The 17,103-nt window shown below is 48.6% G+C and overlaps 1 protein-coding gene across 3 annotated transcripts in view; it reads right to left on the reverse strand.

The window, feature by feature from the left end:
- Nucleotides 1-580: 580 nt before the first annotated feature.
- The window catches only part of LOC138452946 (phosphatidylinositol N-acetylglucosaminyltransferase subunit Q-like), a 718,081-nt gene continuing 701,558 nt past the window's right edge, over nt 581-17,103 (reverse strand). For all 3 annotated transcript variants that reach the window (XM_069605315.1, XM_069605313.1, XM_069605314.1), the window contains exon 11: nt 581-1,395. In XM_069605315.1, the coding sequence (XP_069461416.1) occupies nt 1,243-1,395 (153 nt within the window). In that variant the 3' untranslated portion in view covers nt 581-1,242. The remainder of the gene's footprint in view (nt 1,396-17,103) is intronic.

Raw genomic sequence — 17,103 nt, forward strand, 5'->3', positions numbered from 1 at the left:
TTGGCGAGACGTTGATGGCGGTCCTTCATGGTCCGCTCCGACATGTTGCCGCAAAACGCACAGTCCTTCTCCACGTGCGTCTTGTCCTCATGTAGGCAGTAGAGACAAAAGGAGTGTTCGTCCTCCTTGAAGACGTTCTGCAGCTGGCATCCAGGGCAGACCCTGAACAGCTTTCCGGGCGTCGAGCTTCCCTTCTCCTGGGCCATGACCGGGCCTGAGAAACTTCTGGAGTCCTCCAAAAGCGTAGCTCGACGAATCTTCACCCTTGAGGGGCGCAGACGAATCCGACACGGGTCCCCGTTGATCGGATAGTGAGTCGGTGGAGCTTGAGGCTCTTTTGACCGAAAAAACGAAGTTTTTGAGAAAAAACGTGAAAAAATAGCACTAACGCTCGAGAGCAATAGCACGAGGATCCCAACACATGAACGTGCGGTAAAAATCTGAAGATGGCTGCCAGAGGTGGGGCTTAGGTAGAGGGCAGTCATTGGCTGTGGTCAGTATGACGCAGAGACCAGTGATTGGTTATTACTACGAAAGTCAGATCAGAAACGAAACTGATACTGGTTTTTTCTTTACCGAGGATTCCCAGCCTGACGACGGGGAATATTCATGAGCATGTGAATCCATGCCAGACCCCATGCTGGAGAAATAGTGACTTAAAACGTTTGGGCGCATTAAGAGTCGGGCCTATGATTACCGAGAGAACCTCTTCAGAGATCTTTAGGAAGTCAAAAAGGTTCAGCCTCATGGGTCAAAGAATGCATGAAGTACAGTTCTGACAAAAGTTTCTTTCCCATTCTACCGGAATATAAAAATAAAAATCAATGGATGCTCTAAGCAATATTTTATGAACTGACCTTCCTAACCTTAAGTTACACTGCTTTGCAGTGAGCACAGAACACCACCTACCTGAAAATACTGACTGGTTGATGTTAAACCACATCACGCTTGGAAGTAATGCTACTGTTTAAAGGATGACTAATTTGAGGAGCATCATGTTGTTATGGGGGGCGGGTGGCATTTTTCATAAAGGCAAATTAATTGATAATCTTTTTGTAGTACATATCTGAGGAATTCATCTTCCATCTTACATGAAGGCAGTGACGTTGTGTCAAACATCATAATGCTCCTAATGAGGCTGGTCCACAAGCACAATGGTGGCTATTCTGAGGTCAGCAGGAGTAGACAGGCTGGTGGTTAATATACACCTGCGAAGAACAATTGTATCTTCCTCTTATTCTTTTAGTCCTGTTTCTCAGTCTTCTGCTTCCAGGGGTAGATGAGTTCTCCAACAAATAGCTTCTTGCACAGTGAGCCCCAGGAGTCCTTCGGGTAGCAGCAGTAGGTCGGTAACCTGTAAGTCTGCACCACACGACCATACGAAAGAGGGTTGAACTGAAAAATAAATCACAAGACAAGCTGATAAAGCAAGAATCTCAGAGCGTCCTTGGCTACCATCAAATAAAAGATGGCACAGTTGTGTTGTCTATACAGTTGTGTTGTCTATACAAGGCATCTCAATCCTAATTAACCTCCGATAATAAAAGGATGCATAAATGCAAAACACGTTATAGTAGATTATTCAACACTAAGGCCCTGATTCACAGAGCGTTTTTCAATGGGGTTTTGTCATTATAAAACGCTTCTGTGAATTAGGCCCCAAGTGCTCTATATAAAGCATGCAAAAATGCATAGACTTCTTCTGAATCATCAACTAGCGTAATTGCCACCAGCTCTGCACTAAAAGAAGAAACTGATACCATGACTATTCAAAGTAAAAAAAAAAAATTAAAAAAAACGGGAAAAGAACACAAGTTATCTGTACACATGAGCCATGCGCAAACAAACGAGGACTCGGATAACAAATGTCAAAACATTAAAGTACCTTCGACATGCCTATTCATGTATTCAACATGTGCCAAAGAGGTGAAAGCAAGGGATTGAATTTATGAACCTGCTAAGTATTTCCAATTCTAGCAGTAAAGATTAAAAGGACTGCAATCACGATCTTAGCAACAGCCATATTATTTTGTTGTATTAGGTGTATTACAGTTTAAAACAAACTTTCAAACTTCCCATAACAGGATTCATATATTTAAAACAGTTATTTTAATCTCCCAAAATTTTAGCAAAGATCGATTCGAGTTGATAACCATTCATACAACATAACCAAAACGTTTACATTTTTAGCATGAAAGCGTTATATACAGATCTTCCTAAAATCAACAAACTAAGATTATCCAAACCATTACAGTCTATTAGTTGTTTCAAAAATGATTTAGGATCCACACACATTCTGCATCTAATAGTGCCTACTTTTTTCCTTGGAAACATTATCTTGAGTATCCAATACATTTATTCTAACCATCTTAAATACACATCTCAATCATTAATCAGGGGATTTTTTTGAATATAGGGTTAGTATGACATACATCTTGGAAATATTTATAATCACGTCCCCTTCAAATAATTGCTATTTACTAGCCAATCCCATCTTTTTTCTTTGACCTTTAGCTGCTTCATTAAAATTCACAAACTCAAGGACCAATCAATCTTTCATCAAATATAATTAAAGAAACATCCTTTGACCTTGGCCAATTGTTTAATTTCTAGGGAATTACCTATCTTTATTGTTCCGGTGATTGTGAGGGAAGATCAGACCAATTCACTCCGAATATATTGTATATGGGTTGTTTAAAACCAAGGGTGTCTCAACGACCAGTCCCTTGAGATCTGTCATGCAGGTGACTGGGGCACGGCCATCGCTATTGGATCCAGACCCCGGGGGTGGACCAGTGCGGGAGGATCACCTGGATGAGGGGTCTTTGGGGAGTGGGGCACCTGGAGGATAGACACGATACCTGTTCCCATTTTCCAGTAGAACACCCTCATTCCATGTACTATCTAGGCACTTTACCCCTCCCCACCCCCCTTTCCTTCACACACACTACTGAACGGACAAATCGCTTCAGGGAAAGACAGACTCACACAACCATTCCGTTTGACATGTCCCAACATCAGGGTCAGGCAGAGTCAGGCACTTAACCTTAATGACTCCGAGCTGAATCCTGTTACCTTTCCCCACTGGGATAAAAGGCGGAACATGAGAGCATCCAGAGAGCGAGACGAGAAGGACAAGCGAAGCGAGCAAGACCAGCAGAACGGAAGGGCAGGAAATCTCGATAAGGCGACCCGACCATGGAAGCAGAATAGACAGTAGCAGAAGGCGAATAAAAGGCTGTGGTCCTACCAGCTGTGGGGTGAAGGTCGCTGCAGAATTCCAAAGGGACAACTCCCTGCTACTGCAGAAGGTCACGGCGGTACCTCCTTCATGTGCAGTATGAGGACTTGAAAGGAGGCTAGCTGCGCTGGGTCAAAAGCTTTGACTTGACGGAAGGTCTTGATAAACTATCAGCCGCTGCCGGTGAGTGAAATGGGAGACCGGCTTGTGTTGATAAATGAAAAGGACATTAACGTTTGAAGTACTCGTTGGGTTGTTAAGAAACCGCGGGCGAAAGCACATTGTAGCAAGAAGGAAGAATGCCCAGATTGTATGTGTGAGAAAAGCCACGAAAGAAAATAACTGAGAAAGGAGGCCAAATAGTCAAAGTGGTCACAGAAGGGTTAAGCCAAGGGTACAAACCCCCTTGCTCGAACAGTCGAAAGTCTTTGACAAAAAGTGAAACGAACTATAAAGCCAACCTAAGGAATTATTAGCCCTGTGATGCTAACTAAGGACTGCAGGTACCATAAGGCCTCGGTATAGGAGGCCGGTATAAACATTTTTATTTTTTAAACTGTTTTTATTAACTTTTGCAATGCAACCAGTACAGAAAAAAAAATACAAATCCATGCCCCAATGTAGGGCAGCAGACCCCGCTTGCCCCCCCATCTTTTTCCATATTATATATTTAGTGAACTTTTGCAGAACAGTGTACCGTCACCACATCAATTACCTTGTGACCCATAACATCAAACCAATCTTTATAGGGCAACCATACCCCGCCATAACCACTCCAATACATTGTTCATGGACAGTTCCTGGGGATTACAACCCAGCGTGGGTCATCGGAGTGTCCTCCGAGTTATCCCGTGTCGGGGAAAGACTCATACGGGCCGTCTCATTGGACATGTAACTTCTGAAGGCCACCCAGTAGTCTCTGGGTCTACCGCTAGGTGGAAATGTCTGGTTGTACTGTGTCTCCCTTCGCTCACAAATCGACATTACATTGAGCCAATGTTGTAAAGTAGGAGCTGCAGCCGCCCCCACTTCCCCCCCAAGTATGCGCCACCAAAGATCTAGCAACAACGGAGGCCATGCCAACCAAGCGTTTTTCACAACGGGAATCCAGTTCGATCAATGCCACTAGCCATGTCTCAGGGGTCAATGGGATCGGGTCTTCCACTATCCTCTCCATGACTTCTGCTCCAGCTGACCAGTAAGGTTGAATCCGAGGGTAGGACCATGCCACGTGGTAAAAGTCAGCAGAGGCCTGATGGCACCTCTTGCAGTCCGGGGACTTAAATTGGAACAGTTTGTGCAAATACAAAGGAGAGTAATATAACTGGTGCACAAATTTGAAGTGAAGCAGACGGAACCTGTTATTAATAGAGACATTTTTGGTCTGGGTGAAAATAGAACACCATTGGACCTCCGATAGTGTCTTTGCCATGCAACCCTCCCATTTAACCTTGAACTGGGGTCTGAGTGACCGCGCCAAACCATATAAGGTTGAAATCACCTTTCTGGGGGACGTTGGTGCTATAGCAAATTCCATCACAGAGGATACCTGGGGCGCGTTCGGAAAGTCGGGCCATCTTGCTCTTAAAACCTCTCGAAGGCAGAAGTATAACAGCAGGGTGACCAGGGAACATCCACCCCTAACCTTAAGATCTTCCCAGCCTATAAATTTGCCGCCCAGGGCCACGTCTCCGAATGTGTGGATCTGATGGCTTTGAAATTGCTGAATAAAAATGTGTTCATGTCTAAGGGGAATGCCACAAACTCTGTATATGGCCATCAAGGGTGAGTACTAGGGTCCCAACCCTGCCCACCTTGCCAATTGATCCCACGCCCTAAGGGTAACCTCTGAGATGCGAGTGAGGGAAACTACTCGTGGGGGACCACCACCAAATAGAAAATTGAATCTAGGCTACTAAATAGTATAAAAAGAGATTGGGAACATCCAGACCACCTGGGAGAATAGGCTACGCATTGTACGCAGAGAGATACAGGGTTGTTTCCCGACCCAAATTAGCTTGGTCATCGTGAACTTTATGCGATTCCAAAAGGCCGCGGGTGACCATATCGGGACATTGTTGAAAATATATAATAATTTCGGTAGGATGACCATTTTGGATAAGGAAATACTGGCTGCCTGGGAGATAGGAAGACGCACCCACGTGTCTACTCTGTGCTCCAAGTGCTGCAGGGCAGTAACATAGTTCTCCTCGTATAGCTTAGATGGGGAAGTGGACACCCGTATACCTGAGTAGCGAATTCCCTGCGGACACCAAGCAAATGCCTCCCCCACATCCTGCGGGCACACCCCCACCGTGAGCGGGAGCACTTCGGATTTGGTCCAGTTTATTTGAAGGCTGGATAGGCCACTTAATGTGGATATCTCTTCCATTATGGGGTGCAAATTGATCTGAGGGTTTTTAACTTGTAGCAAAATATCGTCCGCGTAGAGAGAGAGAGAGAGAGAGAGACAGATGTATGTGAACGTATAGTCACCCCACGATGGGAGTGAAATTCCCTCAGGACACAGGCCACCGGTTCAATTGCCAAAGCAAACAAGAGAGGGGAGAATGGGCATCCCTGCCTAGTACCACGAGTAGGGTGGATAGGAGCCAATTGAATCCCGTTAGTGTAAATCAAAGCACGTGGAGCGTCAGAGAACCTCGAACAGAAAGGGCCATTCGACAGAATCGAACGCCTTCTCCGCGTCCAAGGCCACCACCGCTATAGGGACTTCGGGGTTCACGTTATGCATCAGGGTGAACAATCTTTGCAGATTGTTTTGAGTAGAATGACCTGGTATAAACCCCGCTTGATCTGGAAGGACCAAAGCGGGCATATGGGGGAGAAGCTGGTCGGCAAGCAATTTCACCAAGATCTTATTGTCAGTGTTCATCAACGACAGAGGCCGATAGGACGAGCATTTTTTTAGGGTCTTTATTGGGTTTAAGCAGTACCGTAACAAGGGCCGTCCTAACGGATTCCGGGAGTACCCCAGAGGAGGCAGCTTCCTCGGACATACTGCACAGATGGGGGATGAGCAGGTCCGGGAAGACTTTGTATAGTTCAGCCGTGATGCCGTCTGTACCCGGCACCTTACCGTTCGAGAGCGAATTAATTTTCTTAAGGAGCTCCTCCTCTGAGGGGGGGATCATTGAGAAGCACTCCTCTCGCCGGATCCAACCATCCCAGAGCAATCCTATCGAGATATTGGGTGATATTGTCATGCCCTGCGGTGCTTTGAGTAGCATACAGCCTCTCATAATATTGCCGAAAAATATTGTTTATCCCTCCTGCATCCCTAGTGGGAACCCCCTCGGGGGACTCTACTTCTATTATAGGGTTCAGGTGGCGGTCCTGTCTAATGGCCCAGGCAAGGGTTCTACTCGGACGATCCCCCCTCCCCATATCTTGCCGCTGCGATGAGGTCACCTAGGAATCTGTCCTCGCTATCCATTAGCGAGCGAACCTTGCGCCTTTTAGCTAAAAGGGCAGCCTGGAGTGTGGGGGGAGTCCATCCCGGCTTGGAATAGCTCCATGTTTTTAATTTCTTTTTCTTTAACTGCGATGGCACGACAAATACTTTTCAAGACACCTCCCTCCTGCGAAATACACCAGCCCCGCAAGTACACCTCAAACGTCTCCCACACAACCCCCTGGCTTAGGACTGAGTCTTTATTCAGCTGAAAGAATTCCAAGATGGCTTTGCGCACTTCCTCCCGGAACGCCACATCTACAAGTGCCAGAGCCTGAAACCTCCATCTGAGTTGCGTAGGGGGGGGGGGTGGGGGGGGGGGCGGAGATAGACCTGTGAATTGTACTAGTATCGGGGGAGTATCGCCGCCCTGCTGGACGTACGGACCAATTCTGGGGTCATGTGAATATAATCTATCCTAGAAGAACTACCATGTATGCTGGAGTGGAAGGTGAACTCCCAGTCATTAGGGTGGTGTAATCGCCAAACATCAATCAGGGAATAATCCGCTGCTATGGACTGCCATTTTTGGGCCGCTGGAGCGAGTGGCCTCAGAGCTGATGTGGACCTGTCCAATTGCGAAAAGAGGTAGAAATTAAAGTCCCCCGCCAAGACCGCGTCATACCCCGGGAATGTCCGTAGGTGTTCAGAACATGTTTGAAAAAAATCGGGGGAGTTGTAATTAGAACCATATATATTTATGAAAAGGACAGGCGATTTCGCTGGAGAATATGCGATTTCTCCAACCACCAGAATAAACCGGCCCTCAGCATCAGAAACCTGTCTATGCAATTTAAAATCCAGTGACCGAGGTATATAGACTGTAACACCCCGAGAGTGAGTGGAGTGATAAGACCCATACCTGGGGATGCCCCAAACAGCCAAGGGGGGGATTTTATGCTCCCTCCCTAAATGAGTCTCCTGTGTGCACAGTACAATAACATGGTGATTCTTCACATAATTGGAGATGAGGCGTGTCTTTTTCCCGTTGGTGAGACCCCGAATGTTCCATGTGAGCAAATTGATGTTAGTCTTTACGGGAGCTGCATGCTCCTGAGGGAGAGTCACGTTATGCCTGGATTGCGAGTACTAGCCCAATATGAAGCCCCAAGTGAATCACTAGGTACATGATAATTGAGACACTTTAGCAGAATATTACGTGCATTAAGTTCCGTAGTCCTGAAAGAAGGTTCCCTCCTATCACACCCCCCCAAACTAAACACACCAACTTGTTTCCAACAATCCCCACTCACCCCCCCACCCACGCCAGAAACGCCAACCTACCAGCCATCGTATCCCACCCCCCCATCCACATAACATCAGATATAAAACTTTAACCTGATCAAATGCCGCTCGGCATGGGAGGTGCTGGCGGCCGCTGTGCCTCTCTTAGGCGAGAGGCTCGTGTACGACATATTTGCTTAGCGTTGCCATCCTCGACTAAAGATCCAGCCTATGTCAGGCGGTGCCCGAGGCGACCCCTAACAGAGACCCAGGACGGAAATATGAGCATTCAGAGAGCAAGGACCCACAAGGTCAACTAGGGAGAGTGATGGGGTGAGGATTTCAGAAGAAAATCTCGCCGCTCATTCAGGCAATGTGAAGAATAAGGTTTTCCCCTGATGCACCACCCTGAGTTTAGCAGGGAAAATCATTGATTAACGTAGGTTTTTCTTTTTCAGGGTGTTTTTCGCTGCTTGGAAGGATTTCCTTAAGTCTTGAACATGTTGGCTGAAGTCTGGAAATAGTCTAATTGTTGCAGATCCCCACCGTAGGGTCCCCTTGTCCCACGCAGCCTGCAGCAAAGTGTCCCGATCTCGACAGTTAAAGATGAGGGCAATTATAGCCCTCTCGGGCGCTCCAGGAGGAGGTCTGACTGCCAGGGACCGGTGGGCCCGCTCCACCATGACAGATCTGTGACTGGTGGGTTATCAAGGACCTCTCTGAGCAATTTCTCCACGATTAACTCCATATTACCTATCGAGGTGGATTCAGCAATCCCAGTTATCCTTATATTATTTCTTCTTGATCTCCCTTCTAGATCATCGTTCTCGTTTGTTGTAGGGAGGCTACTTCTCGCTGAAGTTCTGCTATTTTATCCTCGCCGTCCCCAATCCGGTGTTCCGCTTCGACATCCTGCCACACAGTTTCTCAATTTGGACTGCGGAGACGTCCACTTTGAAAGTTAGTGCGTCAATTTTAGCGTCCAGGTTGTCCGTGCTACTTTTTAGCGCCAGCAATGTTTGATTGAGGGACAAAATATACAGCTCGGAGGGACCAGCATCGTCTCCCTGTTGTGGCGGGTCAGACTTAGCATATTGATCCATCTTTGACTGTCTCTTCTGGTTCCCTATTTCGGGGGGCCCCCACCAAAGGATTGTGGCTTTGAGTTCCGGGAGCCCCAGAGGTGACCGAGTTGGAGGAGCAGGGGGAGATGCCGAAGAAGCCTGCAGGTAGTGGGAGGTTGGCAATGCTGAAACCTTTGGTGCCCCCCGGGTTGATAAGGCGGCGGCACCCAAGTAGACTGTAGCTTGCAGCACGACCCAGGCTAGAAAAAGGGTAGCAAGCCCCTGCAAGGTCCTGGGTGCGTTAGTCGGGACTAATTAGTGCACTGCAAGAAATTATGCGGGGTCCAAATCTTGAGGCACAGGATCTATGGGCTGCCTAGGATGTCAGTACTGCAACCCGGGTAAGTGGCCCTTGTCGACGCCATCCCGGCAGCAGAGATAGGCGCGCCGCCCTCTGTGCCTCAGGCGTGGTGGTTATGGAAGGTATCCGTGTTGTGTCTGCATTTTAGAGATATGCAGCTGAAGAAGGGGGTGAAGAGGGCGGGCCCGAGCACTCCCCCAGGCCAGAGCCCCGCGGGCCGAGAATTATCAGAGACGCCGAGGAAGCAGAGGTCAGCAGAGCCACGGCTCAGCTAGCTCCATATGACCCGCTGAGGGGCAGCTCGGAGTCGGAGAGAGGGCGAGGCCCATCAGATGGAGTACAGGAACCTCAGCGCCCCGATGCTCAAGCCGGGGAGGGGGCAGCAGCTGACAGGGTCCCCCCGCTCCCAACCCCCGACTCACCGAGCGCAGTATGCTGATGTGGCGCCTGTCTGTGCCCGCACCCCAGACCGGGTGCCCCCCCGCCTGGGGGTCTCGCCTGGGTGTTGATAGATCCTCGGGGAGGCCTCCACTACTGCAGTTCCATATCCCCGCCCCACAGGCAAGCAAAGAGATTGCAGGCTGCATGAGGGAGCAGGGACTGCGCACGACGCCCGACGGGGCGCCACTCCAAGCCGGGACCTCAGGTAAGTGTTTGATCAGGACCGAAGAGACAATCCGGCAAAGCCTCCGGCAGAGCAGCCACACAGAGTAACTGGCGCGGCCGCCCGGAGTCCCGGCACAGGAGAGGATGTCCAGCACTCCCAGTGCGCAGTTGGTAGGTGACCAGGGGCTGCAATACTCAGGTTGTCGGGCCCTGGGGCAACCGCGTGATTGTCGCAGACCCCCGGGGGGCCCGAGCCACGGAATGCAATCCGGCTTCTCCCCGGGCAGGGGAGGGATGAACAATGGTATGTGCGCGGCCACGAGTTTACCGAGCCTCCCGGTATCAGCGACCGTTGGTGGGGGATGGGCTTGGCGCCAAAACAAGGACACGACGATCGATGGAATGTCGAGTGCTACGCGGTCCTCCGGTTCCAAGCTTCAGTCTTTGAGTACAGCAAGTGCTCTGAAACAATTTACCCAGCTTCCCCGGGACGGCAACTCGATTTTAATGTTTATCCTTCCGCCATATACTTGAGCCTCTGCCCGAGCACTTTCAGGCCACAGCCATTTTGCTAGCCGCGCAACAGCGCCACCCGTGGCCGGTATAAACCATTGAACTGTATCCAGTATTGTGGGTTGCTGTGAGAAAGAGAAGCCTGATTGTTGAAAGTAAACACACTTACTTCAATATAACAGAGTGGCCCAGCAAGACGCGATCGCCTATCAGAATTCTCTGTATCGAACTTGCAAGTAATGAAGTGAAGGCGTGAAAGATTGCAAAGTAACAAGTGTGATGCTGGCGGTTTGAAGGCTCGCGCCCGATCGGGGGCACCCAGAACTGCCGACAGAGGACAGTCTGAGCCCGGAGGAGGGGGACCAGAGTGAATCGGTGAAAGTGAACCAAATATTGGTTTAAAAAGACATTAAGGGCTCCTGAATGTTATAAGCTAGTAGAACTGTGATTTGAATGCTACAGTGACCTGACAAAGGGATGCCAAGTGAAAGCAAGGGAAAGTGAATCCTGCATGTTGATAAAGTGACTGAACAGTGGTGAAAAGACAAAGGTGAAGTCAACAAAGGGGTATCACGAGAAAGCCTGGGAAAAGGGAAATCCTGCATGGTGAGAGCTTGGGAAAAGTCTTGTGATGCCAAGCAAAAGACATTGGGCCTCATTATAACTTTGCCAGTCCGGAAACCACGCTGCCGGTAAGCTTACAAGCACCATTGTTTCCGTACTGGCAAAGTACAAGTCTGCCTGCCGGAGCCGCTGTGCCCAACAGGTCTAACACTGCCGGGCACAGCGGCCACGGTAGGCAGACTGCCACGGAGCACCTTCCGTGGTTCCCATCAGACTCTATGGGAATGGGGACTTACAATTTGCCGGTGCCGGACTTCCCACAGGGTTATAATGCCCTGGTGTTACCGGGAAGTCAGGCGCCAGTAAATTATTCTGAGTCAGGCGGCAATCCGCTGGTAGAACCGGCAGGGTTTACCGCCGGACTCAGAATGAGGCCCATTGATTCGAGGGATTCTGCCTTTTCTGAAGAAACTACTTCCTGATGCCTATGGACTCAAGGGGTGCTCAGAATCAGACCACTGTTCTGCCTTGTACCATGATGTAACGTGGGGAAGAGAGTGCATTAGTTCATTAGTCCTGAACTCCCTAAACCCTTTTGGACATTTCAGTTTGCGCTACACTCTTTTGTTATACATATCATTGTCTCACACCATTTTGTTATATAGAGTAAGGATTTGGCAATAGGTTTATTAGTATAGGCCATTTTGTTTTGACACACCACCACTAGGACAGCTTAGGCATTTTTCTCACCCATATACAGTTCACTAAAAAGCCTTGGATTGTACCCCTTGTGTCTGTTGTACTTCTGAGAACCATACCTTCCATACAGGGTGCAAGACTTTAATGACAATGCTGGACTCCAAAGACAACCCTCTAAGTTATTTTAACAGTCAAGCTCATAAAATAACCTTAAATTAACTCATATTGGATTGTCGAAGTAACTTTCTGTTTGTTTGCTAAAGTAACAGCAGATAAACCTCCATGTACTGTAAGGGTGGCAAAGTATGAGTCGGACACAGTGGTGGCATATTTTGGGCAAAGACTTTTATTAACACCAAAAGGTTGGAAACATGCCCCTCTATCCCTAAACACTATGAGGGGTTTCCCTGCCTCAAAGTAAACTAATGAAAATGTCAGGAAGTCTGAAAGAAAAAAATGCTGTCACTGTTGTGTCAAAAACCAACTTCTTTCCCTAACAAGTATTCTTTACTAAATAAAACAATGTTCTTAGCGTTCTGAATGCACAGAAAAGTACACAGATTAGCAGGTAATAAGGTGATAAAAATAAATGTTCAAAGCCCTCAAAGTTCCAAGATTTTGGTAGTGTTCCTTTGCCTTAGACTTATTCTTCTTTGAAGAGTCTGGATCACAAATAAGATAAAGTCTTTATATGTCCAGACTTTATATCCTATTGACTCCGGATTCCTCTCCGACAAGTGGAGGATTCACTTTATTATTCCCAGCGTCTTTTGTCCCCCTGGTTTCCAATCTTCTATGTTGGTGCAGGTCCCAGACTTGATTCACTCTCCTCCCAAGTGAGCAACTGGTTTTGATTCTCTTTCAGGTCGCAGACCCTCTCTTTTGGGTGTGGGTCCAAGACTCGCACAGTAGTGTTACTGCCACTTGCTTTACTCTCCTGCCAAGTGGGTAACTATTTTTTTCGGGTCCCAGACACTCTCTTAAGCTTCCCCAGACTTCTAACAACTTCTGGTAAACCTGTGTACCTGTTCTCTCCTTCTTGAACAGTACCAGCGTTTCCCCAGTCACTGTGTTGCTTGCTGATGCTCCAATAGATTTTTGGAGAGAGGCAGGTTCTGCAGCGCTACAGGTGGGGTCTCTCCTCTCCCAGCTGCGCAGGTTGTTCACCGGAGCTTGGGTAGCCTCGAGGTAAGTACCGGCACCAATGCACTCGGTCCCTCGAGCTTTGACCTTAGTCAACCTTTCCTATACCTCACTCTGTGGCTTCCCGTTCGGCGTCCCTCTGCTCGCTTGGTGCAGGCAACCAGCTGTGCCTTCTCAGAGACCCCTTCTCTCGTGACTCGTCTCGCTCAGGCTTCTCTCTCTCAGCTGTTTGATAGCGGAGTTTCTTCTAAACTCCAGCCCTGGACAGCTACTTCCATTCTGGCAACTGACATATTGGAATAAACTAGACCGCTCACTTCATTACTTTGAAGTTATATTCCCCGTCCCAGTATTAGTTTTTCCCTCTGAAGCGGGTTGCTTAAAGTCTTTGGATGTTTCAGGTTTGTCAATGGTGTTTAGATTGTCAACCTTACAACAGAGTATATTCGATTCAGTATTGAAGAAGGGTTACCAAGGTGGATGAATACCGCATTCTCTGTGAATAATTGTCCCTAATTCCATAGGGGACTTCCCTCACCATGTGATCCTCCCTCGGTGCACCACCCCCAGGGGGATTATTGTACTGTGGACGCACCGCCCTGGCCTCATGGGAAAGGTCTCCTATTAGGGAAAAAGGGACGACATCCTCAGATTCGTCACAATACCTTATCAAAGCCTAGATTAGCACCAATCAAAGGCTTACCTTATCAAAGCCTAGATTAGCACCAATCAAAGGCTTACCTTATCAAAGCCTAGATTAGCACCAATCAAAGGCTTACCTTATCAAAGCCTAGATTAGCACCAATCAAAGGCTTACCTTATCAAAGCCTAGATTAGCACCAATCAAAGGCTTTAGATTATTTATTATACACATATATTATGTTTCACTTTTCTCCCAAACAGTTGAACTAGAAAAAAATGTTTCCTTAACATTTTCAAAAAATTTGCCATGTTTCCGAAAGAAAGTATACTTATTTTTACTAGAAGATGGTTCACATGTAAAAGATTTATTTTTGCATTATTTTTATTGCAAATAACATCCTAGCTAACGCTGTTTGGATGTGATCCATGAGAATTATGCCTTCCACATAGGCTAGCCAACCTAAATGTGAAATGTCTGGTTTAGGTGCACAAGTATGTAAATTAAGGAACAAGTTACTTCCTTGTAACTGTTTTTCTCCAGCATGCGTCTGGCATGGATTCCCATGCTCATGAATACTCCCCAGTCATCAGGCCGGGAATCCTTGGTAAAAAGAAAACAGTCTTGCTTTAAGCTTGAAAAGCACCTGTCTTTCTCCCATAAACCAATCACTATTCTGTGGGTTATTACTGCACACATCCATCACCGTCGCCTCCCTAAGCACCATCCTGATGGCCATCTTCAGATCTGATATAGCATGCAAAGTGGCAGTATGAACCAAGAAGAGCCACAGCGGGGAAGGTGGGAGGGTTCGCATGTGAATCCATGCCAGACCCATGCTGGAGAAAAACAGTTACAGGTAAGTAACCTGTTGCTTCTCCAGCATGGGGTCTGGCATGGATTCACATGCTTGTGAAGACGAATACACAGCAGTACATATACACAACCATGGGAGGTGGCAAGGCTCTACAGAAGTACAAACACTTCGCACTGGAACAGATTCAACTCAAACAAACAAGTTGCGCAGCACCGCCAGGCCGACTCTGGACTCCTCCCTGGAATTCCTGTTGACGCAGTAGAATCTCGTGAAGGTGTGCGTAGACCTCCACATAGCAGCCCTGCAGATGTCTAGCAGGAGAATACCAGAGAGGAACGCTGTCATAGCTGCAATGTCTCTGGTGGAATGTACTCTCGGCCGTCCTGGAAGAGGCCTGTTGGCCTGACGATGACACTGCATGATGCAGCTGGAGAGCCACCTGGAGATGAAAGCCTTCGATAGGGCCTTCCCATGATTCACAGGTCCAAAATTCACAAACAGTTGAGATGTCTTCCGAAGGACCTTCGTGCGTTTCACATAAAATTTCAAGGCATGAGCAACATCCAGCAGATGCAACAAACTTTCAGTGGGCGAAGAAGGATTCAGGAAGAAGACTGGGAGAACCAAGGGTTTGTTGAGATGGAATTCAGAAGGAACCTTGGGCATAAAGGTGGGGTGGGTCCGTATCACCACCCTCGCAGCATGGAATGACATGCATGTGTGCTTGCAGGAAAGGGCCTGAATCTCCCCGACCCGTCCTGCTGGGGTGATGGCTACCAGAAAAGCAGTCTTCCATGAGTGGAACTTCAGAGGAGCCTGATGCAATGGTTTAAATGGAAGCCCCATGAGCTTAGTTAGAAAGACGTTGAGCTCCCAAGCCAGAGCATGCGCCTTCACCAGTGGAAATGTCCTGAAAAGGCCCTTCAGAAACGACTTGACAAGCCTGTGAGACGACAGCGAGGGCCTGCCCAGAGACCGTGTGTACTGGGAAATGGCTGCCAAATGCACCTTAATGGAGGCGTGGGGTAATCCGGCCAACGACAGCAGGTACGACAGAAGCGGTGGGGCCATGACGTCCAGAGGTGTAATCCTTTGATTCCTGCACTACACTGAGAAACGTTTCCATTTGTGGCTGTAACACAAAAGCATAGAGGACACCCTGGCCCTAACTAGGACCTTTGTCCATTCCAGGGGAATATCATAATGCCCAAACTCTCTGCAGAGGTGGTCGAGAAGAGGAGGCAGCCAGATGGCCAGGGCCACCGACAGGAGTAGTAGGTCTGGGTACCAGATCTGGCGGGGCAAGCTGAAGCAATGAGTATCATCTTGCTGCGACAGCGTTTTAATGTGTTGATCACACGTAGCAGCAGCCGGATAGGCAGGAAAGCGTACAGGTAGAGGCCCTCCGATGTGAACGAGAAGGCCTGTCCCAGGTACCCTGGACTGGGAAACCTGCTGGCGAACGCCTGGCATTTCGAGTTCACCGCCATCGCGAAGAGTTCAATCTGGGGTCAGCCCAGTATGCTGAAGAAATGCGACGACTGTGCCTGCTGGAGTTCCCACTCGTGGCAGGATCGTAGTTCCATTCTGAGGGAATCTGCAATGGTGTTCTTGATGCCCGCCAAGTGGAACGGGACGAGAAACATGTCCTGAAGAATGGGCCAGTGCCACAGGGCCTGTGCCTCCAGAGAAAGATCGAAAGAGTGGTTCCCGCCCTGCTACCCTTCCCCACCGATCCTCGTAGGAGAGGCAGGAAAGACGTGAGGGCCCAAAACACAGCCCACAGCTCCAGTACATTGCTGTGCAGATCCTGTTCTCCTCCGGAAGGCAGAGGCCTCTGGCGTGGGTTGTCCGGTGTGAGCCCCCACCCGTCCAGGGAAGCGTCTGTGGTGACTGTAGCCTGGAACAGGGGAATCCGAAACGGGGCTCCCTGAGCGAGGTGTGCACGCACTCCTCACCACTGTATGGCTTGTCGGAATTCCTGGTTGAGGGCAATCTTGTCCATCCACTTACCCATGATCTGGAGCCCCCTGGCGTCCAGAAACTCCTGCAGAGGTCTCATTTGTAGCCTGCAGAACAGGGCTAGGTGAATGTAGGACATCATGCCCAGCAGCGATTTGATGGTCCGAACGGTCGCGGATTGAGCCGCTGACAGACGATGCCCCTTCCCCAAAATGGCTGTCACTCTCTCCTCCGAGGGATATGCCAAAGATGCGACTGTGTTGAGGCGAGCACCCAGAAACAGAGCGTTCTGCGATGGCACCACACAGGACTTTGGATAGTTGCTGGAGAACCTGAGCTCCGTCAGCAGACGTATGGTCTCTTCAGTGTGCTGTGCCGTCCAGGTACGGGTAAACTTCTATGACCTTGAGGCGTAGGTACCCTGCCACTGGGGACAAGCATTTTGTAAACACTGTTGGCGCCAATTGCAAGCCAAAGGTTAGAGCCTTGAACTAGTGATGACCCAGAACCACAAAGCACAGGAACTTCCGATGCTTGGGGTGTAGATGAATGTGAAAGTAGGCATCCTCCAGCTCCAACATGGCCAGGAAATCCCATCCCTCCAGTTGGCCGAGCACATGCTGCAACGTGACTATCCTGAATATCTGGGACCGCAAGTATTTGTTGAGGCGTCATTTGTCCAGAATTGGACACCATCCCTCTGACTTCTTTCGAACCACAAAGTATCTGGAGTACACCTTTTTCCAACATGGCCTGGACCTCCTGCAGCAGTTGAGCAATGTGTAGTTCATTCT

This window comes from Ambystoma mexicanum, chromosome 4p (assembly GCF_040938575.1).
Source record: "Ambystoma mexicanum isolate Mex_15411 chromosome 4p, UKY_AmexF1_1, whole genome shotgun sequence".
Lineage (NCBI taxonomy): Eukaryota > Metazoa > Chordata > Amphibia > Caudata > Ambystomatidae > Ambystoma > Ambystoma mexicanum.